Source organism: Talaromyces atroroseus (genome assembly GCF_001907595.1).
Source record: "Talaromyces atroroseus strain IBT 11181 chromosome Unknown scaffold_0, whole genome shotgun sequence".
In the NCBI taxonomy this organism is placed as follows: domain Eukaryota; kingdom Fungi; phylum Ascomycota; class Eurotiomycetes; order Eurotiales; family Trichocomaceae; genus Talaromyces; species Talaromyces atroroseus.
Window position 1 is genome coordinate 1,636,507 of NW_017971432.1, and position 25,947 is coordinate 1,662,453.

The window sequence follows — 25,947 nt, forward strand, 5'->3', positions numbered from 1 at the left end:
TTCGATCCACGATATACCTAGGTATATATCATGAAACAATCATTCAACTACATATATTACTCGTACTTCTTAAATAGCCCCAAATGAAATGTGAATCGGCTATGTTCAACAATGTTTAAGCACTTGGAAGGCTTGATAGATAGATAAACAGCTAAACAGATTTGCAACCAAAACCAACTAGGTACAAACCATACCCAAACCTCAATCTCAGCTTAAACCACGACCTTCTGTGCCGTAGAATCTGTCTCTGCTTGGAGAGTAATATTGGGTCTATATAGCGCTTCGTGTTTGTTGGAAATATCCTGGAAAAGATCATATTCCATCACCCATCGCATACGTTCCCGCATTGCAGAATAATTGAAAATCTCAGGCCACTTCTCCTCGGGGATATCGCAGCTAGCCATTTTGCCAGTCTCATAACTCGTCTTGGTGATTCTATCAGTGCGTGGTTTACGAAGATCTTGGAAGAATTGAAGTGCATCTCCGAGATTAGTTGATTTCCATTGCTGGAGCACTTGAGCTAAAGCAAAGCCAGATTCGATAGCCATGCAAGCGCCTTGGCCTGAATAATGTGTTAGCGGAAGACAGTGGTACTTAAAAGCAAGTTACAGTAAGAAGTACATACCTTGATGGGGTAAAGTAGAGTGTACTGAATCTCCAATGAGAATAATGCCGCTAGATGGCGAGCTGGACTCGGTCGTAAACCATTTATCAGTAGGTTCTCGTACGTAGAGTGTCTGTTTCAAAATCCGCCCATCAGGATGCCCATTCCGCAATCCAGCAATAATCTCCTGAACAGCTCCGGTCCAGTCCTTGACATGCTCATATAGATCGTCGATAGGGGCTTTATCTAGCCAACTCTCTGATGTCCACCCCTCAAGAGGCTCCGTCATAAATGCAATAATCCCAATCCGCGCAGTCTGAGATTCATCATTGCCAATAGGTAACGTCAGTACGTGCTTTCGAGGCCCACGGAAGTTGACGGTCTTTCTCAAAAGAGCAGATGTTTCAGGCGAAAGATCGTCATACGCTACGTAGCCACGGTAGACCATTTGACCCGAGTATACCGGATGGTCATCCAGACCCAAATGTTTCCGTACGACAGACTTGATCCCATCGCAGCCGATGACAATATCGGCTGTATCGGAGCTCCCATCTTGAAATTTCAAGACATACTGCGCGACTCCTTCGTCCCATTCAATGGCCGTTAGCCGCTTTTTTGTCGAGAGGAGATCATTTGACACGTTCTTTCGCAGTGCTTCAAGAAGATGTGCACGGTGGATCTGGCGTGATCTTGGTTCGCCAAATTCATCGATTTGGCCAAGGTATTCACCAGTTCGGTAGTGATAATATTCCATGTAGGATGGAGGATTCCTTGACGACTTCCATAGCACATCGTCCTTCAGACCAAACGCATCGAGTACGCGATTTGCGTTTCTAGTGATATTGACACCAGCACCAACCTCAGTAAACTCAGGCGCAGCTTCGTAAAGGTGCACATTCTGAAGCCCCGCATGCCTTGCTGAGTTCATAAATGCCATGCCACCTAAGCCTCCACCAATGACGGCAATCTTCCTATCCGAGAAACCCATATTGAAGATTAGATTCACGTCGCAGTATCTCGACACCAATAACAAAATCTCACGAGCCGTTTCGTTTTCTGAGTAGTTTCTGTAATTGGAATGCTGGGCAATAAGTATGAATCAAATCGTTTGGATATACTTCTTCGGCAGAGGTTGGCGCGGAGATTGCCGCATGCTTGCAGATATCAACATACTCCACTGCGGATGAGCGCCGGAACTAAACGATCTGATAGCCGCTTGTACACGTTCAGCATGGAGACCATTTCGGGCCAGCGGTCTGAACACCATGTGAGCAAAATTAGACAGGAGGCCGATATCTCAGAAATGCGGCTAAAGTCAATCTTCGAGGTCTCGTTTCCTCCTTGTGGGTCGGAGAACGGCGACATCACCGGGACGCTTCTCTCTAGGGCTATAAGACAATGGGCCATCAAAGTAAGACCGGCAAGGTAGATGTAGTGTGCAGAGAGAAATGTCATGGGGTAGACACTCAAGGCGGAATCATGCGGAGAACGAATAACTCGCTCGTAGGCAAGGATTAGTTCACAAGCAGCGTAGTAGTTGTCCTGCGGAATCCACTGCAATCGACATGCTGGGCCATTGCTGCTAATTGTGTCTTGCTTGAGGCTTTCCAACAATGACAGCATCACCGGTTGGAAGAGAAAACAAATAGTAGAATAATACCCAACGTCACATGTTATTGTTGAAACACCAGGCAAACTGTCTTCGACATCTAAGTCACGTCTCCAAGCGAGAAGTCCACTGAATTGTTCCCGATACCAATCAACGGGAAATATAGGCATGTCGGTCGATAGATACAAGTCACGGTATATTTTCGACCGTATATAGACGAGTCTATAGTGGTGAGAAATGGCAACCGCTTGCGAAGTTTCAAACTCGTCCAAAGACTGTGATGGTCTCGGACTCGGATATTGTGCAGTGATAATGGCTTCTGGTAAGTCGGAGCCTCTTCCTAATAATTGGCCAACGATTCTTTCTATGGCATACAAGCCCCAGAACGTCGAACGCCTGAAGTTCTTCTGATCCTCGTTCTCGCTTTCCATATCAAGCTCCGTGTGGAAGCCAAGTTCAATGCTTAGACGACAAGCATAATCCAACAACTTCCACAAATCACCCTTTCGCGGATAGAAAAGACAAAATACTATGAGTAGAAGCAAAGCCTGCAAAGATTCCGGCGATACTTCGGATGTGACGTCCTCCACGCATGTGAGAGCGGCAGTGTAAAAAGCCATGCTGTTAGCCTGCTCAATTGGCTCGTGTCTAGCTTTATTTGCACATGCAATGGCGCATATCATATTTATACGAAAGTACTGGTGTGTTTGACGGGCGTCTAGGCTCTGTGGGGTAAAGGAGTCATTGCAGGTCAATTGCAGATAAGTCTGCAAGTCTGTGTCAGTCGTCGACGGGTCAATGAATCCGTATAATGTATTCATGGAAGCCAGGAAATGCCTGATAAGATATGCGAGGCGCTCGTTTTCCTGAGGCTTTTTCACAACCGGATGCTCGACGTTTACACTGAAGGGGCGAGAAACTATAGTATTCGTTGGTGTTATCGGAAGTTCAATGAGTCCCTTGACGTAGGCACAGTTCAAAAGATGAATGGTCAAACAAAACACAGAGCTAGCGCCAAAGTATCGCGTTGTTTGACCACTTCTCAATGAGAGTATTAGATTGATATCGAACGAGAAGAGACTCGCATTCTCTTGTTTCTGCGCTTCCACGGTAGTTTGGGAATCAAGTATCCGTACAGATTCCGGAGACTGGTCAGAAATATGAGAGTCATCTAATACAGAATTACCAGGCGAACCTGATATACGAGCTTTAACTGCCCGAAGTTGCTCCAGCCGAGTGAGCAAGGCTTGTACATAGCTTTTCCAAATTAGCTGGGAAAGAGCAAACTACAGGCATAGTTCAGGGCCAAACTAACGCTCGCGGACGGGCTTCTTGCATCGCATGGTCAAAGATCATGCATTCGACCTTTGCTTTTTGGCAGAGTCGGCAAGCAGGCAACTGGGGATCGCATTTTCGTCGTTGACGTTGGCAACGCTGACAGGTCGGGATCAGATTCCGCAAGACTTGAGTTTGGGCCGTCGACCGGCCCTCTTCTTCATCCATAACAAGCCTTTAAAGTATCACCCAGGGCTGGTAGGCATTCGATATAATGGTAAGTAGTTAGTTGTAAGGACGGAACAACACAGACGGGAGAGTTGCCGATAAGTACATAACTAGCTGCCTTATCGGAGCCTAAGGCATCACTTTCTAGTAGCCCAATCAGATCATAGTCGATGTGACCATGAGTCAAATGAAAGCAGTAGGTAACTAACACAGATTATCCCGTGAAATAGTATTATTTCTAGTCTCCGTTACTTAAAGAATATGTTGAAAGGATAATGTAAATATCTACGATAGGCACGAAGCCTGGAACACGGCAATGAGTACTAGGCAAGCTTCTAACTTCAGGGTCTAGCGACATTCGATTCTAGGGCTATGATACAGAAGAAATCATCGAGCGTGTTTTGGCAGACGGAAACCGAGGTAAGGAAGATACTTGGCAGGATGCCACCAGATAAATAGGATAAAGGATGGCAGAATGACAAGCGCGTCAAAAATGTACTGGCACCACTCGTTCTCACTTAGGTATCCGGAAGGAACTTGGCTAAATTGAATCATGCGGTAGATAGTACGAATCTGATAATGTGATTAGCACTTAGAAGATATGGAGTAAAAGAAGCGACTCACTAAAATCAAGCCAGACACTATATTCACGACTCGCAAAATTGCTGGCCAGTCTTTCAGCTTGGGAACAGTATCCATTTGCAACGACCGGTCATTATCATCTTCAGGGAATTGTTCGTGGGTTGACTTTTCGAATCTTTTGGACGTAAAATTAAACCTGACTGCGATGACTGAAAAGAGCCCAAACGCTGCCAGTTGCACACCCACACCAGCCTCCGCGAGTGTTTTACCATGGTGGATCTTTTCCTGAAAATCGGGGTCTGTAGCCTGGATTGAAGAGATAATGACCGCTCCCGACAGCTGTAAAAGAAGAGCTACAATGTCAAAGAAGACAAATATGGGTGTCACAAATCGAGGAGGCACCCAAATCAACCTCAGAGTCCTCAACTCTCTCGGCACGACGAGAAAGATGATCCGTCCAAATAGGATGTAGCAAAACCCCGCGATCAGAACGGGTGCAAGTACGGTAAGAGATACTTGCAGGACATAAAGTGTTCGGTTGTCGACGTTTAGAGTAGAGAGTGTTCTGCTCAAGTATCCAACCATTTCCACTGAGAAAAAGAAAAACGCAGTTGTTAGCATGCGATATCACACGATTGAGTGCTGTGTTCTTAAACATACTCGCTGCAGCCACCACCATGATTGTGCACACCCAAGCTCTATGTTTGAGCCATAATGCCGTGGTCAATAGAAAGAGTATTGCATACAGCACGGTAAAAATCGCGGCTGCAGCTAAGGATGGGTTGTAGTCGTAGTAGGAGAGACTTTGCTGCATGATGATTGAGTAGATAGCTATCTAGGTAGAAACCGAGGCATTGAAAACGTGGAAGCGTTGGAACAGGGAAAGCCTTGATTTATACTGACGCGTGAAGCACACCGTCCATTATAGTCCCAACTTTCAACACTCCCTTGTACGAGAACTGCTAAATGCGGCCTGCAAATCGCCTTGAGGTAGGTGTCAATTTCATCAACAACATATCCTATTGGCTAAGCAGTGGCCTAAACGTACACTTATACGAGAAGTCAAAAGTGAAGAATGAGTTTAGGGCTTCTCTCCAAGAAGTCTTTGAAAGTGACCAATCAGATGCGGACGACGACTTGGTTACCCCATTAGGAATAGTGCAGTGGTAGCGGTCCGTGACCGTCCGTCCCGCTTTAAAGAGAAGCAGCCAACCAGCAGCGCTTTCTATCGTCAACTTGAGGCGGCGCTTCCCATTTCTGATACTTTTCTGATTCTCAACCAGGGGGGGCGGAAGAACAACTACCTCCTCGCGAGTTGCACCCCGAATCGAGACAATGGTTTACTGCGCTCGTCCGAGCAAAAGCTGCCATGGTTGCCGGCAGCGGCGAATCAAAGTGCGTCCTCAGAATCAGGAAAGGGGAACCGTTGCAAACTAATCGGGCCCTAGTGTGATCTTCGAGTGCCAGCTTGCACACAATGCAAGCGGGCAGGCATGAAGTGTGCTGGCTATCGTGACCAGCTATCGCTTTTATTCCGCGACGAAAACGCGAGGACCAAACACCGCTCAGCGACGGCGAAAGACAGGTCGCGACAAGCGGAGATTCATCGGAATAGGGTTAAGCAAGATCAATATATTCTCAGAGTTACTGCTGGTCCTTCCATGTCAATCGAAGAAGGTGGACTGAGCTTCTTTCTCAACCGTTTCACCACGGTGACTCAATGGTCATTGGCTGGCCAATCGTCGATCGATGGCACAATCCACCCTTTCATAAGGAGTTTGATTTCTACAGAGCCATCTCGAGATGCCCTCATATCTGTTGGGCTAGCAGCCTTATCGAATGTTACTGGTGACAAAGCGTGTCTTAGACTTGCGTTGCAGAAATATGTCAATGGCATCATGCATGTCAGAAAAGCTCTCGAGGAGCCGGCAAAAGCAGACTTGGACGATACGCTAAAGCTAGCAGCTATGCTCACGCTTTTTGAGGTGCGTATCTTTTGTCTCTATATTTAAGAACTCAAATCTCCATATATCCATTCGTCTAGATTTCAGAGCTGATAAAGGACCAGCTCGTTAGAAATGACTCGGGCCACATCAATTCATGGAATATTCACGCCAATGGCGTCCTCGCCCTCTTTCGGCGCCTGAACAGTAATCGTATGCCGGGGACTCCTCATAATATGGCAGATTTGCAATCTTATGCATTCTTCATTTTGAGATATTTCATCTCAGGAGGAGAGATCCCTCACGAGGTTCTTGAATGGTCTGCCCCAGAATACTCCTCGCCAATGCTAAATAATGCGGCTGCCCTCATCAGTATTCTCGTACACTTTGTTCGATTTGACGACGCCTTGAAAAAAGCTGCTTTCAATGTGGATGCCGAAGAAGCTGTTCGACAAGCGCTGATTATCGACACAAAACTGAAAGACTGGCAAGCCAGTCTTTCGAGTGATTATTGGTCGTATGTTATCCAGGAATCTAGTGAGTATTCTGGAGTATACCAAGGAAAGTACCATATCTATCAGAATGTATGGGCATCTCGAATGCTAAACCACTACCGTTGGTCTCGCATTCGTGTCAACGAATTACTTTACTGGTACATATCGAAGCTTGCAGTCCCCACGACTTCTCAAATCACCCAGCAGCAGACGTCCCTGATCACAATATCTCGCATGGCAACCGAGATTTGTATTTCTGTACCTAACCACTCCCGCTTCTTAGGGGTCAGATTCGGCTCTCTTGCTAACGACCAAGCCGAGAGTCCACCACTAAATGGAGTCTTTGTGCTATTGTTTCCTCTGATTATTGCTGGAAGTGCAATAGGCGTGTCTGACGAATTGCACGAATGGGTTGTCAAGATCCTTGGTATGATTGGGTCAACCATGGGAATTGGGCATGCCGCAGAATCGATCTCAGTTGTGCAGTCAGTACGAGAAGCTAAGAAGCGCGCGGACCCTTGGAATGCGAGTATCATATTGCCAAAACACAGCTAGTTTGACTTAATTTATTTTAAATCTGCAAGGATTATGCTGATGTGGTATATTTTGCATGTCAGAAATAAAACTAAAACCAGGTTTCCAAAGCCATTCTACAAAGTATAGTATGTAAGCCGTGTTCCACAGAAAAGTATAACACGCGGACTTCTCCGCTTGGCTTATCGTGTATCTCGGACAACTCTCCACATTGCCAGTTGAAAAAAAAAACACCCCAATTCAGATATAAAGAAGAAAGGGATGGGAGTGTAAAGGTTAATATTCGCTACTGGCACTTGTATGATATTTCTCTTCAAGAATCTGTATATCTTTAGCTTGAACTCTACAAAATGGGCAAGATTGTAGCTGCCGTGGGACTCTCCCACGCACCGGGTGTGTACAATCGATATCCCCCTACCATTCAATGAGCGTGTACCTGCTAACTGTCTGTAACAGGGGCGATTGGTTTTCCAGAAACTGCACAGCCAGAGGCCCGAGCCCGTACAGAGGAGGCAACACGCAAACTAGGGAAAACGCTAACAGAGGCGAAGCCCAATGTGATTTTTGCATTTCTCGATGATCACTTCGAGAATTTCTTCCGCAAGAACATGCCCACTATCGCAATCGGTGTGGCAGAGACGCACAGTGGCCCCGCGGACCAGCTCATGGAGGCTCTCCGAGTCTCGAAGAAACATTATTTTCCCGGCAATCCTGCAATAGCCGAACAGCTTCTCACGTCGCTGGTGCACAATGGCTTTGACTGCTCGCGGACTGGCGAGGCAGAGTTTGGCCAGAATGTGCTCATGCCCTGGGTTTTGATGCAAGCAGACCTGCCCAATGTGAGCGTCGTCCCGATCTACATCAACGTTTTCACCCCGCCTCTCATGAAATACTCCCGAGCATATGCACTAGGCCAGGCCGTTCGAAACGCCGTAGAGACACTTCCAGAAGACTGTCGAGTCGCGTTGATGTGCACTGGAGGCTTATCACATTGGCCGCCCTACTGGAACCCCAATCAGGCCGGCGATCCGCCTACCGACCCTTTCCTTATGAAGATGAAAGAATATCAAACATACGGCCACTCGGTATTGAAAAAGTACCCAAACCTGTTTGTTGAATTGGATGAATATGAGATTGAAATGGCCAAGAAGAACGAATATCCGCTCAACTCAAAGCATCCGCTCATCAACGCTGAGTGGGATAAGAAGTTTCTCAAGCACTATTGTGACGGGGACTCTGAGTGGCTGAAGAACCTGACGTATGAAGAGGTTGAAGAGGAAGCTGGCCATGGTGGCCACGAGGTACTCAATTATGTGGCCGTTGCAGGTGCTATGGATGGAATGAAGGCTAAACTGTTGCTATATGAGCCTGTCCTCGAATGGATTTGCGGTATGGCATATGTTGACTTTGAGGTTAGCAAGATGTAAATAGTTTATTGATACTCTGATACTAGTGACAAGAATAACTATAAATTTATATATATATATATATTTGAAATGCAATTCAAACTCGGCTCTGGATCTAACCTTTTTGTCGACGGTTTGGGCATTTGCCAGAGTTTGACGCCTTCAATTCAACAAATGGTCCCCAGATTCCTTGTAAAAAGATACAGTCTCCTGGTTGCAGTGTACATATCTTGAACAGAATAAATTGACCTTAGAAAAGCTTTGTGAAATTTGCGTCATATTAGGAGCCTATGTAGCCACGCATAGATCAATATTGATACAACAAGCAAGGAATAACTATGAAGAGTATGGACATGCCCTAGTTTTTACTATCCTTGACATCCCGGTCTTCGCTGTTTGATAGAGAGGCAGTCTCCTGACCGCTTCGGCCCTCAAGTGTCACAGCGCCTTCAAATTTGGCCGTGATTTCTTCCAGCGTCAGACCATTAGTCTCGACAAACAGGAAGTAAGCTGCGGCCAAGAAAAGGAAGTCATATGAGGCATTGACGATGTAGAACTTCCACCCGAGATTTTCCATTGCATAATTCATGGCGAAAGAGGCCATCAGACTTTATAACTGCATTAGTCCTACATGTTTGAAGATTGCTCGGTACGGGAGAGTAGAAAGCACAAACTTACCCAAATCCACAGTCAAAGAAACGGAATATGGCAATACCTGTGGTACGTAGTTTGTACTGCGAGACCTCGGTTGGATACACGCTGGTCATTGGAGTAATGGAAAAGGAATAAAAGCCTTGGAATAGGAACATAACCGCGATGCTCCCGTAAATGCCGGATTTGTCGGCTGATTCTCCATACACTGAAGACATCATATCCCAGTCAGACCTGTCCTTTTTTTTACCCCCTCTATAGAAACGAGTCATGCTTTATTTGCGTACCTTTGATTAGACCTCCCAGAATATAGAGGCAAACGATCATACCACACATACACCAGAGCGTCTGTTTGCGACGGCCAATGTAGTCCAAGGCAAAACTGCCACAGATTGCGACAGCAAAAGACCAGCAATTCAAGATGACGTTAATCTGAGTTTGAGTTTTTGTATCCGTGATGCCGGCTTGGTCGAGAATCTTGGTCAGATAGAATCTGATGCCGCAAGTTACGATTAGCCCATGTTTTGGCGGTCATCTTCACCATGGTTTTACTTTTACTTACGAAACAACAAAGTTCCCAAACATCTCCAACATTACACCAAAAGAAACAAGAATTGCCAGCCGTTTCCGGTTTCCGGGAGTTGAAATGATTTCGAGCCACGGATTGCGAGGGAACATCTCCTTCTCCTTGGCAATGGTCAATTCAATTGTGTCAAACTCAGTGGCAGCACGAGGGTCATTTGGGTTAGAGTCCCCTCTCGTGATTATAAGAACTTCTCTGGCATGATCGAATTTCCCTCTGGCAATAAGCCATCGTGGCGATTCAGGCACGAATGGCAAGAGACTCAATGCCAATACACTGGGGATCAACTGAAGCAGAGATGGCAGTCGCCACGACCAGGTTGAATCGATATTCTGGGACCCGTAGTTGATTATAGACACCAGCAAGCTCCCTACATAATAGCAAGAGAAAAAGATACCAAGGATCCGGCCACGGGTTACAGCGGGGAGTAGCTCGCCCAGAAGAGCTGGGGCAGCACTGCTCGATAGCTGAGAGCCGAGACCAACGATAATCCGCGAAACCACAAACATGGCGGTATTCTGAGCCGCTGCCTGCAGGATTATGCCGATAAAGCACACAATGGCCGATGCTAGGATCCCGGCTTTGCGACCATAGCGATCCGTGATGGGTTGCATAATGAAGCATGCGAAAATATCTCCCATCCACGCTGCCGCTGTTTGAAGGCCTTCCTGTTAAAGTTTGTCAGTATGCCTGTAAGCTCCGAACTGAGAGGGAAACTAACGGTTGCGGTGTTGAGGTTGAAATAGTCGGTGTAGGACGGGAGAATGTTCAAACCACTCATGACCGAGGCATCGTATCCCAAGGTCTATGAAGACAAGTATGATTAATCCATTCTTCATCAGTCATCTCGCGCATGATTATGCACTTACAGCGGAGTTGACGATGGTCACGGCAATGAGAAGAGTCGTCAACATCTTCATATTAGAAGGCACCAGCTGAGAGACATATTGGCGCTGAAAGTCCGCCATGACTGCAGAACACCTATCTATGTATGAATGTAGGTAGGTAGGGATTGTTCAGTTTCTCTGGTCTGGAGTCACAAAAGGTGAAAATAGTGGTGTAAAGTCAATGCCCAAGCAGGCCTTGGGCTAGGACTTTATACATGAGGGACATAATATGGCATTGCTTCTTTTAGAGGGCACAATCTGACTGACTATCGTATCACTGACGCGCATTTTGTCGGCGCAAACTAGACTAAGTTATTTTCAAAGCTCCAGGGGCAATCAAGATTCAACCGCAACAAACATTTTCTTTAGCGGAAGCTGATAAGAGCCAGGCGGGCATCTCCGTCGCGATACTATCGCGGATCTGGTCCGCCATGGAAGATTGGAAATAGACGAGCTGATACCTTGCTAGCTTAATGTTCAATAGCACGTCTAATATACTCGGGTATTGAAAATTTTACCTTTCTGGAGAGCTGTGGGATTCTTGGATATAATCGAGCAATCTGCCATATCACCTCATCCGGGCCGGGATTTCCATCAGACTGTATCCGAGATCAGCGTGAAAGTCGCAATGCCAGGCATTCTCAAGACCTGGCCACTCTGGCCTGAATTTACAAAGCAAGCCGATGCCGACGTCTACTCTCAAGAACCCAGCTTTCTGCGCGCGAAAAAGGAAATCATCGAGCAGTATGGCAAGGATGCTATTTGCCAAAGCTGGTTGAAAACCTGCCAGGCTCTTGAGTCAGTGACCCAAGAGCTTGAACAGAATGGCGCCGACATGATCCCGGCGTTTGAAGCTAGCAAAGTCGTCAATGAAGGCTTCACGGAATCAGAAAGGGAGCGGATCAAGAACATCGGCTGCTTCATTGTCCGCCAGGTCGTCCCTGAAGACGAGGCCCGGCACCAGTATGCCAAGTTCCAAGAATACTTATCTGCAAATCAAGACGACGTGACCGGATGGCCTGCGGACGCCCCCTCAATGTATCGTTTATATGACTCGCCGACTCAAATCGCAATGCGTACGCACCCGAATCATCTAAAGGTACAGCAGAGACTCAATGAGCTATGGCACGATGCCTCGGGAGAGACCAGCCCGGAGCCACTTCTCTACTCTGATGGAATCCGTGACCGACCACCGCTGCAGCAATTCCTTGGGCTCCCGCCTCATATCGACGCTGGAAGCCTGAGTCGATGGGCCGACAAGACCTACCGAAACGCCTATCACCATATATTCTCAGGCAACCCGGAATTGCACGATGCGTATGACCTGAAGGCCCGCAAGGACGCAGATCAATACCTTTTCCCTGGCGTGGCTCATTCTCGCGTCTTTCGCGCTTTTCAGGGGTGGACTGCTCTCACTCCTGCAGCGCCTCGAGCTGGTAGCATCATGCTCTTCCCGCATGTTCGCATGGCGGTTGCCTACGTACTCCTCCGTCCATTCTTCAGACCCCCTGAGTCTGGCGACGTGATGGATGCAAGCAAGTGGACTTTTGCTCCAGACGAACCCTGGTTTCCTGGTACATTCTTGCAGCAGAGCCAGCTGTTGAGTCGATCTTCGCACCCGCATCTTCGTCTGCAAGATTGCCTCGTTGCTTCACCGTCCATGAAGCCGGGAGATAGTGTCTGGTGGCACTCCGATGTACGTTTCCTATCTGAAATAAAAAAAAACATTATCCAGGGGTATATATACGAGGTTCAAATTGCTAACGAGGATCAAAACTAGATGATACACGCGGTCGATACGGAGCATCTTGGTGAAGAGAATGCCGCCGCCGTCTTTATTCCAGCATGTCCAACAACGCCTATTAACAAAGAGTACATTAAGACACAGAAAGAGGCCTCACTAGCTGGTCGCCCACCACCAGACTACGTGTTTGGTGCCGGGAACTTGAATGAGACGCTATTCAAGGGGTATGAGGGATTGGAGGGAGTAAGCGAGGAAGCCAAAAAGGCTCTGGGATTTTATTCGTGAAAACGTATTAGCCTAAATTCGAGTATGGCATGGCCTAGATAGAAACGAATTAATCCCGATAAACGGAAATGTCCGCTTTTCTTTTTTTGAGGGGTGATAGCCTAAGGCAACAGCCGATAGCCCTAAGTCGGCCTGATCAGTAAAGGCCCACATCGACGCTCTTATCGCATAACTACAAGTGCCTACGTTGGAACTCAGAATAAACAAAATATGTGCATGGTTTTGAAGCTCTAGGAGCACGCGCCAAAATGAGTGTTGAGGAATTGACCATTTCCCAAGTTCACGAAGCCTATCGCAACGGCACTTGGACCTGCAAGGGCCTTGTCCATGCATTTCTAAAGCGCATAGAGCTGTTGGACAAAAGCGGGCCATGTATCAATTCGACACTTGCTATTTCTGAAGTCGCCTTGCAGGAAGCTGTAGCTCTGGATGAATACTTCAAAACGAATGGAAAATTCTTCGGTCGTCTCCATGGCATTCCGGTTCTGGTCAAGGATCAGGCCGACACCAAGGGGATGGTGACTACTTATGGCTCGCACGTAGCCAAAAACAATGTCCCGGAAAAGGACGCCTTTGTTGTGGACAAACTGAAAAAGGAAGGCGCCATCATTCTGGGGAAAACGACCATGGGCGACTGGGCTACTACATGGTTCTCAACATCATCTGCGACAGATTGGAAGTTCACTCACAATCCGTACAAACTCGGACATGATGTCGGCGGCTCATCATCTGGATCTGCAGCAGCCGTAGCAGCCAACCTTTGCATCATTGCTGTCGCCGAAGACACGGGAGGCTCGATTCGTTGTCCGGCATCGTTCACCAACCTGGTTGGCTTGCGATGCACTCCGGGACTCATCAGCCGAACGGGGTTTTGCCCGCTTGTAAAATCTCAAGATACGCCGGGACCTCTTGCGCGCACAGTGACTGACTGTGCTTTGATGCTAGACTGTATGGTCGGCTTCGATCCCAATGATGAATGGACTGCAGTCGCGGCCATTGGGCCACGCCCCCAAGACGGCAGTTATGCGGCCCAGCTTGATCCTCGGGCGATTACAAAATCCAGGATCGGGATTGTACGATCATTATTCGGACTTGATTCTGATCCTGCGTGCCACGCAGTTAACTCTGTTGTGAACAAGGCCTTCTCAACGCTGAAACAGGCCGGCACAGAGTTTGTAGATGTTGACTTACCGCGACTCGAGCACTATATGACCAACACGCCGGCATATGTTGTGCGCTCACGTTCAGACATCAATTCGTTCCTAGCCACAAAACCACATCTCCCTCAAGATATTGCAGAAATTGTCCCCAAAGAACCGCCTCATCCATCTCTAGACTTCACTTGCCAAGTTGCACACGGACCCGCGGATCCGAATACAGATCTTACCTATGCACAACGTCTTCTTGAAAGGGATGAGTTCCAAAGACGCTTGACCTGTCTCATAGTAGCCCATGGCCTCGACGCGTTGGCCTTTCCAGATGTCCAGATTCCGCCGCCACGACATGAGGATTCGACAAATGGTCGGTTTCCGACATGTTGGGACTTTCCTACTAATACCCTACTTGCTAGTCAAGCCCGGCTTCCTGCTATCAGTGTTCCTGTTGGGTTCACGGAGGAAGGTTTGCCGGTGGGGCTGGAGCTGGTCAGTTGGGAGTATCGCGAGCAGGCGTTGTTGCAGATGGCGAGGGGGGTTGAGCATTATATTCCGTCACGGAGAGCGCCGGTTTTATGATCTTAGTAGTTGATTAGAACAATGGAAGAACATCATCTATGTATGCATAACAAGTCTCATGCTTGTTCTCATGAGACATTAATCAAAAGTGTCTATCTAGCATACAGTATACATGCACGGGGTTCAGTGAGCAAAATCCGAACTCCGCTCAAGTTATGGCATATGACGGGAAGCTATTCCCAACTGGTTGCTGTATACGCCTTACGCCCGTAAAAGGCGATTTTATCAATCAATATGAACTTATCAAAAATTTATCTTTCTGATTAATTCGCTACTATTATTTATAACGGGCGTTCGATGGTTCTACCGTTCTAGTCTAGGGCTTATGTAGTCGGAATCCAATACCATTCATCGCCTCCGAATTCCTTGAAGGCTGGGCTACAATTTTATTTAGTGAATGTATAGATATAAATAGACAGCCCCTTTGCTACTTTTGAGAACATCCATATTCCCAGAACTTACTATTATCATCATGCAAAAATCCGAGTATTCGAGCGGGCCGTCAACAAGTGCCATGGCCATAAAGTCCACACTTCAGACTGAAAATGAAGGCAAAGACAAGGATATGGACATGGACATGACCAACAGGACTGCTGTGGACTTGGATGACTCCCAGTCAGGCAAGACTCCCAAGCCTCTTACCGGCCTGACACTCCTTGCTCTGATGGCAAGCATAACTCTGGCTGCATTTCTGCTGCTTCTCGACGCCTCGATAGTCGCCACGGTTAGTCAACCCCTTCTACATACAAGCGTACTGGTTAGTGATATTGATCGGATATAGGCCGTGCCCAAAATCACCGGCCAATTCCATTCTCTCGACCAAGTTGGCTGGTATGGAACTGCATACCTCGCAGCCAAGTAAGTAGAATTCATTGATTGCACCCAACTCTTAGGGCCGCTGACACATCAAATTCAGCTGTGCATGTCAGCCTCTTACTGGAAAGATCTATACCTTCTTCAGCATCAAAGTAAGTCATGCCTCATGCCTAACAAGACATCTAATAGTAGACTGACCAAGATTCGCGGTAGTGGACGTATCTCACCTTTTTCGCCTTGTTCGAAATTGGGTCTGCATTGTGCGGTGGTGCCACCTCGTCGAATATGCTGATTGTAGGTCGTGCAGTAGCAGGCTTGGGTGGATCGGGCCTACTCAATGGGAGTTATACAATCATAGCTGCAACTCTGCCAGTTGCAAAACAGCCATGTGAGGAGCCCTTCCTGGCAGGAAGATAGAAACTGCAACTGATTATATTATTGTGAAGCATATCGTGGAATCTTGATGGGACTTGCTATCCTCGGTCTAGTAGGCGGCCCATTGATTGGTGGCGTTCTGACTGAGTATGCGTCTTGGAGATGGTGTATGTGTCTCCTCCCTCCTCTTCAGCCGTTTCTAACCAATTCAAACTTTGTGTGAATGAACAGGTTTCCTGATCAACCTGCCCTGTGGTGGCGTAGTCGCACTCTTTCTCATCCTCATCCCAATCCCGGATATGGGCGCCACCAGCGACGGAAAACAGACCGTGCTTGGGCGGCTACGAAGACTGGACTTGATAGGATTCGTTCTGTTTGCACCCACCATGCTCATGCTCATATTTGCATTGGAGTGGGGTGGCGTCAATTACGCCTGGAAGAGTGCGATGATAATCGGCCTGTTTTGCGGCTCGTTTGGCAATCTGCTCGTCTTCATAGCGTGGGAACATCGCATGGGCAGTGGTGCCATGATACCACTGGCCCTCATAAGGAGGCGGGTTATATGGAGCAGCTGTCTCAACATGGCCTTCATGGTAGGGTGCACAATGGTCATAACCTACTATTTCCCCATATACTTCCAGGCCGTGCGGGGTGCTTCACCTACCCAAAGTGGCGTTGATATGCTTCCTCAGATACTCAGCAATATGATTATTACGATTATCACCGGTATATTAGGTATGGGCTGAGCGCCCTGATATTTGATAATGCATCGGATAACTGATCAAGATTCGTCGTTTCGCTAGTGGGACGTGTTGGCTATTACGTTCCCTTCTCCCTAGCCAGCGGGATTTGCATGTCCATCGGATCCGGTCTCATTTCGACCATCACTGCAACATCTCCAAACGCCCCACGAATAGGATACCAGATTTTGCAGGGCGCCCAGGGATTCGGGTTTCAGATTCCCATCCTCGCGGTTCAGGACAGCATACGCAGGGAAGAAGTCTCTACTGCGGTGGCCATGGTGGTCTTTTCTCAGAACTTTGGCGGTGCCATTTTCCTGGCTATTGCAGAGGTGATCTTCTCCGGCCAGCTGAGGCGCGAGCTGGCCATTCATGCACCGGATGTCAATGCCGATGTGGTCATTGCGGCAGGCACGTCGGCGGCAGATGTGCGTGCCGCGGTGTCGCCGTCAATGCTCCCAGGTGTGCTGGTGTCGTACAGCAAGACGTTCAATCATGTCACGTACCTGGCTGTTGGTGCAGCATGTGGTGTCTTCGTGTCGGCCACGGCTATGGGCTGGGTGCGTCTGCGGAAGGAGGAAGACGAGGAGGAGGCCTAGGTAGTAGATTTGATAGTTTGATAACCTAATCGATAAGTGATGGATAGATAGTGCGCTCTTGGCCACAGCTGCCCGCCGTAGATAAACGCGGCTAGACGCTACCCGATGAGATCGGACCGAGTCAGTCAGCTGGATGTGTCACGCCAATCGGCGAGCTGCGATAAGAGATGGGCAGTTCAGCTTTAGTACGCTGTATGTACCGTATCGGCGGTACTGTACGGTATGTATCATACGGCTTGCCACTGACTGACTTTCGAGGTTCGTTTCTGCTTTGGATTGATTGTTGTCTAAGCTTAAGCTTACGCCTAAGATGTATCATATCGTGCGCCTGGCTAGCTAGCTAACTAATTCCGTGCGCGGTGAGCAGACCCAACCCGACCAGACCACGCTTAATGCGGCGTGCTCGAAAATGCATTTTCGAGTCTTCTCTGTACGACCGGTTCTGAGGTCGATGCGGTACAGCCAATGGAAAGCACCGCATCGGGTTAGACCGCGTGCCAATGCTGGGGTACAGCCAATCAGATGTCGCGAATTTGCAGTCTCGCATAGAATGCCGGACGTCATGTTCTTCTTCGTTGCCCCTGTTCAAGGGCAACAAAAACTGAGACATGGAAATTTCTTTACAGAATTTTTAGATAACTCACAAGAGCTGATTGAGTTCCCCCCTCTCCGAAAAAGAGAAAACTTGCCGCATGATGCTCACAATGGTACATAAGAAAATAGGATCAACATAAATCCCCAAGGCGCGACATCCGCCTTGATTTTATATCAGAGCGCTTGGACTCGTATTAAATATAAGCGCAGCGAGATTGGCCGGTGTCGGGACCCCAGTGGTGGGAAACGCCACCAAGAACAGCCAATGAGGACAGGCCTACTGACCTCTGGTCTGCCATGGAGGTATGTGACTATATGTATGCACTGACTGGCCTTTGTATTCTTGTAGACTGCTCGCAGAAACAAAAATCAACTTGGGGGGGTATACTGTGTTTTGTACCCTGATTGAAGCGTCAACAAGAACTGCGATATAGGTTATCATGCTCCCTGATCCAGCGTGGCCATGCAGGTACGCAGTCACGGGGAGCGGAGCACCCCGTCCGAAAGCGCTATCGGCCGGGTTGTATCTGGTCGTAATATTACAGGACAGGCCCATGTTACGATGACTGTTCCTTTCGAGTCATCCCTCCCTATGCTCTTCCTTTCTTTTTCCTCTGCGCATCGGCATCGACTTCAGGAGCGTCATGTGATGGGCAGTATATCTCTCATAGTCACACGCTTTGTATAATGCCATAATGTAATGCCATGTAACATTCAATCCATTCATTCCATTCGATGTAGATGGCGACGAATCAATCTTACGGGTAAAATACAAATACCGTCCGTTGCCGGGCACTAACCCCGAACGAAGCGCCGCGTCTTTTTCGTTCGCTTTCCTAAAATAAGTTCCCCCCCCCCCACCTTCTTGGCCGCCTTCCCTCTCTCGCTCTCCCCCTCTATCCATCCAGATAAAATAAAAAGCCTCGCTTGCTCGCTCGCTCTCTCTCTTCTATTCTTCCAATCCTCACCCATCCATCCCTCGAATCGTCAGTTTCTTGTGTCAAGAAACCCCTTTCTCGCTGCTTTTTGGTTCTTTGAGTCCCTTGTCACACATCACACCCGTCATCATGGTATGTCGAACCACGGCTTCCTTTATTTCTCTCGCCCCATGCGATTGCTGCACAATGGCCACTCGCTAACCCTTCAATCGCAGGCTGGATCTACCGTCATCTCCAACACCGAGAACGTGCGTGATACCCATCCCATCTATCTATCATGGGCTCGTGTCCTGCAGTCACGCGAGTCGCTTTCGTGGGGCCCAAAAAATTCTGACGTTGGCATTGTAACAGCTTCTCAAGTACCTGTCCCTTGAGCAGAAGGGCAAGGTCATGGCCGAATATGTCTGGATTGACTCGGAGGGCGGTGTTCGCTCCAAGACCAAGGTACGCTTTCTTTTTTTTTTTTGCTCGCCAGGATCAAGGCTCTTATCGTCAACCCTGCACCCAGGCCAATCACGCCGGCCGAGTGCTTGCAGTTGGCGCTTTTAGTCGTTCTCTTATCTCCCATTTAATTTATCGCAAGCCGATAAGCCACACTGCCCCTCCATGCAACACGCGCACACACAAGTCATGTTCAAACACCACCAGGCAATGCGACCCGACAAGCTAATCTTGCTCTTGTTACCCACAGACTCTTTCCAAGCCTGTCACCTCCGTTGAAGAGCTGCCCGAATGGAACTTCGATGGTTCCAGTACCGGCCAGGCCCCCGGCGACAACTCCGACGTCTACCTTCGCCCCGTTGCTATATTCCCTGACCCTTTCCGCAAGGGAGACAACATCCTTGTGTTGAGCGAGACCTGGGACAGCGATGGCACTCCTGTAAGTTGTGTGCCAAATTACGTGGTCACCAATGCGCAATAGTTTGCTGACAATTCGATTTTTTTTTTCCAGAACAAATTCAACCACCGCCACGAGGCCGCTAAGTTGATGGAGACACACGCCAGCCAGCACTTCTGGTTCGGTCTTGAGCAAGAATACACTCTCCTCGGGCCTGACGGATGGCCATACGGCTGGCCCAAGGGTGGTTACCCCGGTCCCCAGGGTCCTTACTACTGCGGTGTCGGCACCGGCAAGGTCTACTGCCGTGACATCGTTGAGGCTCACTACAAGGCCTGCTTGTTCGCCGGCATCAACATCTCCGGTATCAACGCTGAGGTCATGCCCTCTCAGTGGGAGTACCAGGTTGGTCCTTGCGAGGGTATCGAGATGGGTGACCACCTCTGGATGTCCCGCTTCCTCCTTCACCGTGTCGCCGAAGAGTTCGGTGTCCAGATCTCCTTCCACCCCAAGCCTATCCCCGGTGACTGGAACGGTGCCGGTCTTCACACCAACGTCTCTACCGTCGAGACCCGTGAGGAGGGTGGCATGAAGGCTATCGAGGCCGCCATGAAGAAGCTCGAGGGACGCCACGTCGAGCACATTGCCGTCTACGGCGAGGGCAACGATGAGCGTTTGACTGGTCGTCACGAGACTGGTTCAATTGACAAGTTCTCTTACGGTGTTGCTGACCGTGGTGGTTCCATCCGTATCCCCCGCCAGGTCGCCAAGGATGGCAAGGGTTACTTTGAGGACCGACGACCGGCCTCGAACGCCGATCCTTACCAGGTCACCGGTATCATTGTTGAGACTGTATGTTTTTCTTCCCCTTCATTTTTCATGATCTTTCAAATGATATATGTACTAACTTCAATCTCTAGCTCTGCGGTGGTGTCTAAACAAAACGTCTTCAAATATCAAAACCTCAAATACCCAACTTACATGGATACCCTACCGTTAAACCGTCCGTCTTTTTCTTTCTTCCATCATCTGAGATGGAATCCAATTTGAAGACTCGTCAATCACACTGCGAAATGACACTATAACAGAACACGTCGGGCACGAGAACAAGAAAAGAAAAGAAGGAAGAAGGAAAAAGCCAGAATGATAATTTTTCTTTTCTTTTGTTTATTATTCCTTTCTCTGTTCTTTGATTCTAATGTCCCTGCGGGATATAGACTCTTATGCACTCAATTCTTTCGTCTGGCCCTTTCTTTCCTTTTCTCTCTCTATTTTCGTGTTTGGCCTCTCGCGTGTAATGAAATGAAATGCAATGCAATAGCATAGATAGCCTGTTGAATAAACGTTATGTTACGATGTATTATGATCCATCTATTAAATGACATACACCAAAGTAGTCCTAGTCTGGATCCAAATCTTGCTAGAAAACAACTGTTCAAGACTAATTCAACAAGAATGACATTATTGAACTGTTTTATCTCCCTGGTTGGGTTTTAGGGCTAACTAATGGGAAGTCAGCAACATGCATCATCGATATACGTAAACTGTCTCTCTCTTTTACTTTCTCTAACTGATAATGTCATGAATAAATCGATTCTATCAACTAGATCCACGACTGATAACGACCAATCTAGACATGATTCCGGCCATGTACATACAAAAAGAAATAGGAACCAGTGGAAAGAAAAAGGGTATATCGGCAAAAAAAAAATAAGGCCAAGATGCCAGAAATTGGTTCTTTCATATATCATCCATCACACATGAAAGAAGCCGTGTTTATCATGTCATCGTTAACCAAAATCAAAAACAAAGGGGTCCAAGAACCTAATCAATCCAACGGGAAATCCTTGGGATGGCAAGATATGGTAGGGGTATATCAAGAGATATGGCTATTCTGAAAAGAAAAAGAGCCGCTGGTTAATATCTAGCTCGACTCAGAAGCGTGGCCTGCGTCTCCATTCTCAATGTGGTATTGAGGATTGGAATGCTCCTTGTTTATGTGCTTCTCTTGCTCAGTGTTTCCACCAACACGGGTGAAGTGCTCCTCGGTTTCGGTGTAGTTGATGAGCAACTCTCCATTCTTGCCATAACGACGAGGCTCTTCGCGTGCAACGCGGACCAGACTCCAGACAGACTTGGTTTTGCGGAAGATAGAGTCCATTTCTTCGAGAGATCGGTACGCCGTCTCGGGATAGAAGAAGTAGGTGATGGGAAAGATGACGGCGTTGCTATGAAAAACAAGTTAGTTGTCGTGAGTTATTCAAAAAAGAAAAGAAAAAAAAAACCAGAAGGGCAAGGAACCTACATGACAGCAAAGATGATATAAGTCTGGTAGGCAATAGTCTCGAATGCCACCGGGGTAATCATGACGACCATGAAGTTGAAAGCCCAGTTGGCCGAGGTGGACAGCGCGTTGGCCGGGGCGCGAATACGCAGGGGCACAATTTCGGCGGGATACAGCCAGGTCATTCCCAACCAACCCCACGCAAAGAAGGTGTTGAAGACAAACAGGAATACAGCAGCCACAATACCAGGCTTAGTCTGGCCGGCGAAACTCGTGCAGATGGCCAAAACAATCATCGAGGCGGACATACCCGCAGCACCGATCAACATCAGGGGCCGACGGCCAGCTCTCTCAATGATAAAGACGGGCAGCCAAGAAGCCAGGAAATATTCAGTACCATTGCAGGCAGCGAGTATTCGGGACAGGAATCCTGAGAGACCGATGCTGTTCTCGTAGATGGTAGCAGCATAGTAGGTAATTAGGTTAATACCGGAGATCTGCTGGAACATTTGGTTAACATAGGCAAGAGCCACACGGTGGAAGTGACGGTTTTCGTCCATGGTGAAAAGATCCCGCCAGGTGGTGTTTTGAGCCTCCAAGACAGTATCCTTAATGGCAATGAATTCGTTTTCAACTAGAGTGTCTTCCCGGTTGGCGTCCAGCAAGGCAGTCAACACATCGGTAGCCTCGTCCTCACGACCCTTGAAGATGAGCCATCGGGGGGACTCGGGCAAGAACAAGACAAAAGCAAGAATGATCAGGGCGATGACGATTTGGAATGCAATGGGGAATCGCCACGAAACGGAGTTGGGATCAAGGAAGGAGAAGCCAAAATCCAGCCAGTAGCTGAGACAGATACCACCAGTAATCAGCGCACCTTCGATCATGACCAGCTGACCACGACGATGAGACTGGGAGCACTCGGATTGCCATGTCGGCACAGTTGAGGTGTTCAATCCGTTGCCAATCCCAGTCACGATACGGCCAACGATGAAGTGAGGCAGCGTGAAGGCCGTGCACTGCAGGGTAGCACCGATGACCATGATGGCAGATCCGGTGAAAATAGTCTTGCGACGACCGAGCTTGTCACCGATCCAGATGCAGGCAATAGAACCGAGGAAACATCCGACGTTGTAAGCAGAAACCGAGGTACCTATTAGAGGATCAGTGGGGGTTGTCTTTCATTATACAAGGCTGCACGGACCCTGGATATCCGAGCGAGTGATCTGCTGCGGCTTGCTCATATTGTTATATGCCTGCGAGGAAGTATCGAGATCCGGGAACTGCTTGATGAAAGAATCCAGGGTCAAAAGACCACCCATAACACCCCTGCAGCAATTAGTGTTCTGTCTCTAGCATGGAGAGAGCCGGAGCATACTGGTCATAACCGAAAAGACTAGATGGATTGTCAGCAAAGAAGAACTAGATATATAGCAAAAGCCCGAAAGACGTACAGGAAATCAAGCCCAGCAATGACTCCGACTGCAATGTTGAGCTTGGTGCCACGCAGGCCCAAGTAGGCACGACTGCGGCCACTCATGATGGCGATGTATGCGGACGAAACGCACTCGGATCAAGTCGTTGCGGGCTGATGGTGGAGTCGAGACATTCAAGAGGGTCGGTTGTTGTCGAGGTCAATTGAACTGGACTGCAAGCAACGAGAAGAGAAAGAAGGGAAGATGGATTGACCGGAAGAAAGGAGGGAAGGGAAGAAAGAAGAAGGAAGGAGGCGGGAAGGAGGCGCATTTTAAAAAGCGCCGGCGGTCTTTGTGGAAAATGGGCAATACGAGGAAGGAGCTGCTCATGGTCGCACCTGCCCCAGGTTGCAGGTAGCATCTCCAACTGGCACTTTCCAATGAGGGCAGGCGCTATCCTCCATGCAGGGTAGGTTACTTCCGGCCCAGCACGAGCCGAATTTAGCCAGCGCCCCATTATTGGCCAGCGTGTTTGGTTCTACATCTTACATGTACGTGCTATCGCGCATACAAAGTACGTACGGAGTATACATACATGTATGTGTGTTGGAACACTGCTGCAGCCGCCATCTGCACCATCTCGCTGCCACGCCCCCTTCCCACGCATTTCCCCGGCCAGCAACTCCGGAAAGAGGAAAGAAAACAAAAACTCGGAGGTGGAGGCAGACCTGGGGGAAGACCAAAAACCGCGCTCAGCCATGTCGTCATGTCGCAGGGGGAAGAAGGGACAAGGCGGCTCATGGCGCCGCGCTAGGCTGTTTCAGGAGAAGCCGGGCGGCGCTTATGCTTTGTCATTTGACGGTTGGAGTCTGGCATGCGTTTTCTTCATCGTTTGGTTGTTCGCTTGTGTGCGTTGCGTTGCGTGGCGTGCGTGGCGGGGCGAATAGACAGATTCATGGGATGGAGAGACGTTAACTGATTACAAGTAACGCGCTCCGGGGACTCCAGATGTAGACTGGATTTTTATGGAGAACTTCTCCAGATCTCTCTGTTTGTACGGCACAACCAGCAGTGGAGCCCTGCTCGGCCAATCATGCCGCGGCTCCCGTTGATCTTCCCCGTCGGCTGCCTGAGCCCTCAGGCTCTGTGTTTGTGTTTGTGTTTGTGTTAGTGTATGGCCATCCTGCCCGTAACTATATACTCCATCCTCCACCGATCGAGACATGTAGTACAGATCACATCTCCGTATACGAACGGCCTTGCCGACTGTTTGCCAGCATCGGCCTTCTCGTCTCGGAATGCAGAGATCCGTCTTATGTCAGGCCATGCACACTCAGTGGGCTCGGGAACCCGAACTAAACCCTCAGGCCAGCCAGTCACGTCCCACGACGGCCAAGGTATGAAAATTTAATAATACGTTTCATATCCAGCATAAGTTTCCATGTGATAACCCCGACTGGCCCTAGGGTTTGACATGAGCCTTGGCTTCAAAGTTCACCGAGTCATTTCAGTCTCTATCCCTGTTGTGTGGCCTAGATCCGATCAAATCTGAAATTATTCCGAGACCGACCGCTTGGCTTTCCTATTCCGACCGACACCCTTGATTCAACCATGTTCTGCGCAGTCCGGTTTCGGAAATGCGCCGGGAAAACATTCATGCCAGACTCTTGGATACTATATACGTCCTAATATAACATCCCGTAAAATTCCCGTAGCACGGAATAATGGTACCTTCTCGCAAGGGAGGACATATCGACTAGCTACACGATTTCTGCCGATTCCCGAACGTTACTAAATCCTTATCGCTTTGACGCTGAGCGTGCTTTGCAGTGGTGGGTCGTGCCAAGTTAGTGCATATCCAATCACTTTTTATTATAATTATTATCATAATACACTACCAAATACGTAGGAGATATGGCCGCTGTGTGGATTCATTGGAAATAGATAAATGGACTGGGTTGTGACTCCCAAGTTAGACCATTGCAAAGTTAGACCATTGCAATAATATGGATACGGAGAACAAGTGAAATGCGGGACAGGCAGGATTCGTTTGGCCCGAGCGACAACCCCGGCCACATCTCCGCGTTTTTCTTTTCTTTTGGCCCTGGGGAAAACGGACCTAAGTCGGGGTGGGTTTTCGAACTTAATGCCTGAATGAAAAATCGTGGGGGCGGGCGCCTTTGCGGAGCGGAATGTCCCAATTAGGCAGTTCCGCACAGAGTACCACACCGTACAACCTAATTTTGCTTTTTTATTGTGTGCACACACGGTGTGTCTTTCTCCATAATTAATAAATATCGAATATCAGTAACTATTCAATGCATTAGTTTGGGACCGTCCTGTGGAGAAGGCCGTACTCCAGACTGAGTCAGACCAAAAAGTGGGCACAGACAATCAGGACTTCGTAGTTAGTTCTGTAGATAATAGACATGCCATTTGCGGCATTTTTTGGTAGGATTGATGACGGGATCACTGCGCGCTACCTAGTATGAGCAGGAATACTCGATGCAGACGGATTCGCGGATCTCCCCTTACATGCTCAACAAAATACCTACATGTATACGTAAATATGGACCTCGCGTGGTTTCCTTCCTTTTCGCGTGACACTCTTCGAGAAAAATCTCCTAGAGCTAAGCCTAACATATATGCTAACGTACTTTCACGTGCCTATACTAGTTAGCTGGTGAACGAACGTCCATTGAAAAGTTCAAGCCGAGAAAGAACGTCGAATCGAATGTGTTTGCACTGTGCATTCTGAATAATATCTTGGATCTCGCATTTCTTTTTGGT

At 48.3% G+C, this 25,947-nt stretch overlaps 10 protein-coding genes across 10 annotated transcripts; 6 read left to right on the forward strand and 4 right to left on the reverse strand.

Moving 5' to 3' along the window:
- Positions 1-212: 212 nt before the first annotated feature.
- On the reverse strand, positions 213-2,833 carry UA08_00585 (hypothetical protein; the record flags this gene model as incomplete). The annotated part of the gene is made up of 3 exons (XM_020260407.1): positions 213-562; positions 626-1,685; positions 1,778-2,833. 3 exons carry the CDS (start codon positions 2,831-2,833, stop codon positions 213-215), a joined length of 2,466 nt encoding a protein of 821 aa, XP_020124704.1.
- Positions 2,834-4,103: 1,270 nt separating this feature from the next.
- Positions 4,104-5,112, reverse strand: UA08_00586 (hypothetical protein; the record flags this gene model as incomplete). Its single annotated transcript, XM_020260408.1, has 3 exons — positions 4,104-4,289; positions 4,341-4,888; positions 4,959-5,112. 3 exons carry the CDS (start codon positions 5,110-5,112, stop codon positions 4,104-4,106), a joined length of 888 nt encoding a protein of 295 aa, XP_020124705.1.
- A 521-nt stretch (positions 5,113-5,633) lies between these two features.
- Positions 5,634-7,290, forward strand: UA08_00587 (hypothetical protein; the record flags this gene model as incomplete). Its single annotated transcript, XM_020260409.1, has 3 exons — positions 5,634-5,693; positions 5,747-6,283; positions 6,343-7,290. The coding sequence occupies 3 exons, from the start codon at positions 5,634-5,636 to the stop codon at positions 7,288-7,290; spliced, it is 1,545 nt and encodes a 514-aa protein (XP_020124706.1).
- Positions 7,291-7,619: 329 nt separating this feature from the next.
- On the forward strand, positions 7,620-8,696 carry UA08_00588 (hypothetical protein; the record flags this gene model as incomplete). The annotated part of the gene is made up of 2 exons (XM_020260410.1): positions 7,620-7,662; positions 7,726-8,696. The coding sequence occupies 2 exons, from the start codon at positions 7,620-7,622 to the stop codon at positions 8,694-8,696; spliced, it is 1,014 nt and encodes a 337-aa protein (XP_020124697.1).
- A 337-nt stretch (positions 8,697-9,033) lies between these two features.
- UA08_00589 (hypothetical protein) lies at positions 9,034-10,877 on the reverse strand (the record flags this gene model as incomplete). The annotated part of the gene is made up of 6 exons (XM_020260411.1): positions 9,034-9,283; positions 9,354-9,534; positions 9,665-9,819; positions 9,889-10,577; positions 10,631-10,714; positions 10,779-10,877. The coding sequence occupies 6 exons, from the start codon at positions 10,875-10,877 to the stop codon at positions 9,034-9,036; spliced, it is 1,458 nt and encodes a 485-aa protein (XP_020124698.1).
- Positions 10,878-11,424: 547 nt separating this feature from the next.
- UA08_00590 (hypothetical protein) lies at positions 11,425-12,825 on the forward strand (the record flags this gene model as incomplete). The annotated part of the gene is made up of 2 exons (XM_020260413.1): positions 11,425-12,492; positions 12,577-12,825. 2 exons carry the CDS (start codon positions 11,425-11,427, stop codon positions 12,823-12,825), a joined length of 1,317 nt encoding a protein of 438 aa, XP_020124166.1.
- Positions 12,826-13,073: 248 nt separating this feature from the next.
- Positions 13,074-14,558, forward strand: UA08_00591 (hypothetical protein; the record flags this gene model as incomplete). Its single annotated transcript, XM_020260414.1, has 1 exon — positions 13,074-14,558. One exon carries the CDS (start codon positions 13,074-13,076, stop codon positions 14,556-14,558), a length of 1,485 nt encoding a protein of 494 aa, XP_020124165.1.
- A 472-nt stretch (positions 14,559-15,030) lies between these two features.
- Positions 15,031-17,088, forward strand: UA08_00592 (hypothetical protein; the record flags this gene model as incomplete). The annotated part of the gene is made up of 7 exons (XM_020260415.1): positions 15,031-15,282; positions 15,340-15,416; positions 15,475-15,526; positions 15,588-15,762; positions 15,821-15,916; positions 15,981-16,484; positions 16,553-17,088. 7 exons carry the CDS (start codon positions 15,031-15,033, stop codon positions 17,086-17,088), a joined length of 1,692 nt encoding a protein of 563 aa, XP_020124164.1.
- A 1,661-nt stretch (positions 17,089-18,749) lies between these two features.
- On the forward strand, positions 18,750-20,396 carry UA08_00593 (Glutamine synthetase; the record flags this gene model as incomplete). The annotated part of the gene is made up of 6 exons (XM_020260416.1): positions 18,750-18,752; positions 18,836-18,868; positions 18,972-19,064; positions 19,312-19,500; positions 19,573-20,310; positions 20,379-20,396. 6 exons carry the CDS (start codon positions 18,750-18,752, stop codon positions 20,394-20,396), a joined length of 1,074 nt encoding a protein of 357 aa, XP_020124163.1.
- A 986-nt stretch (positions 20,397-21,382) lies between these two features.
- UA08_00594 (hypothetical protein) lies at positions 21,383-23,282 on the reverse strand (the record flags this gene model as incomplete). Its single annotated transcript, XM_020260417.1, has 5 exons — positions 21,383-21,686; positions 21,764-22,895; positions 22,947-23,071; positions 23,121-23,138; positions 23,197-23,282. The coding sequence occupies 5 exons, from the start codon at positions 23,280-23,282 to the stop codon at positions 21,383-21,385; spliced, it is 1,665 nt and encodes a 554-aa protein (XP_020124162.1).
- Positions 23,283-25,947: the final 2,665 nt, after the last annotated feature.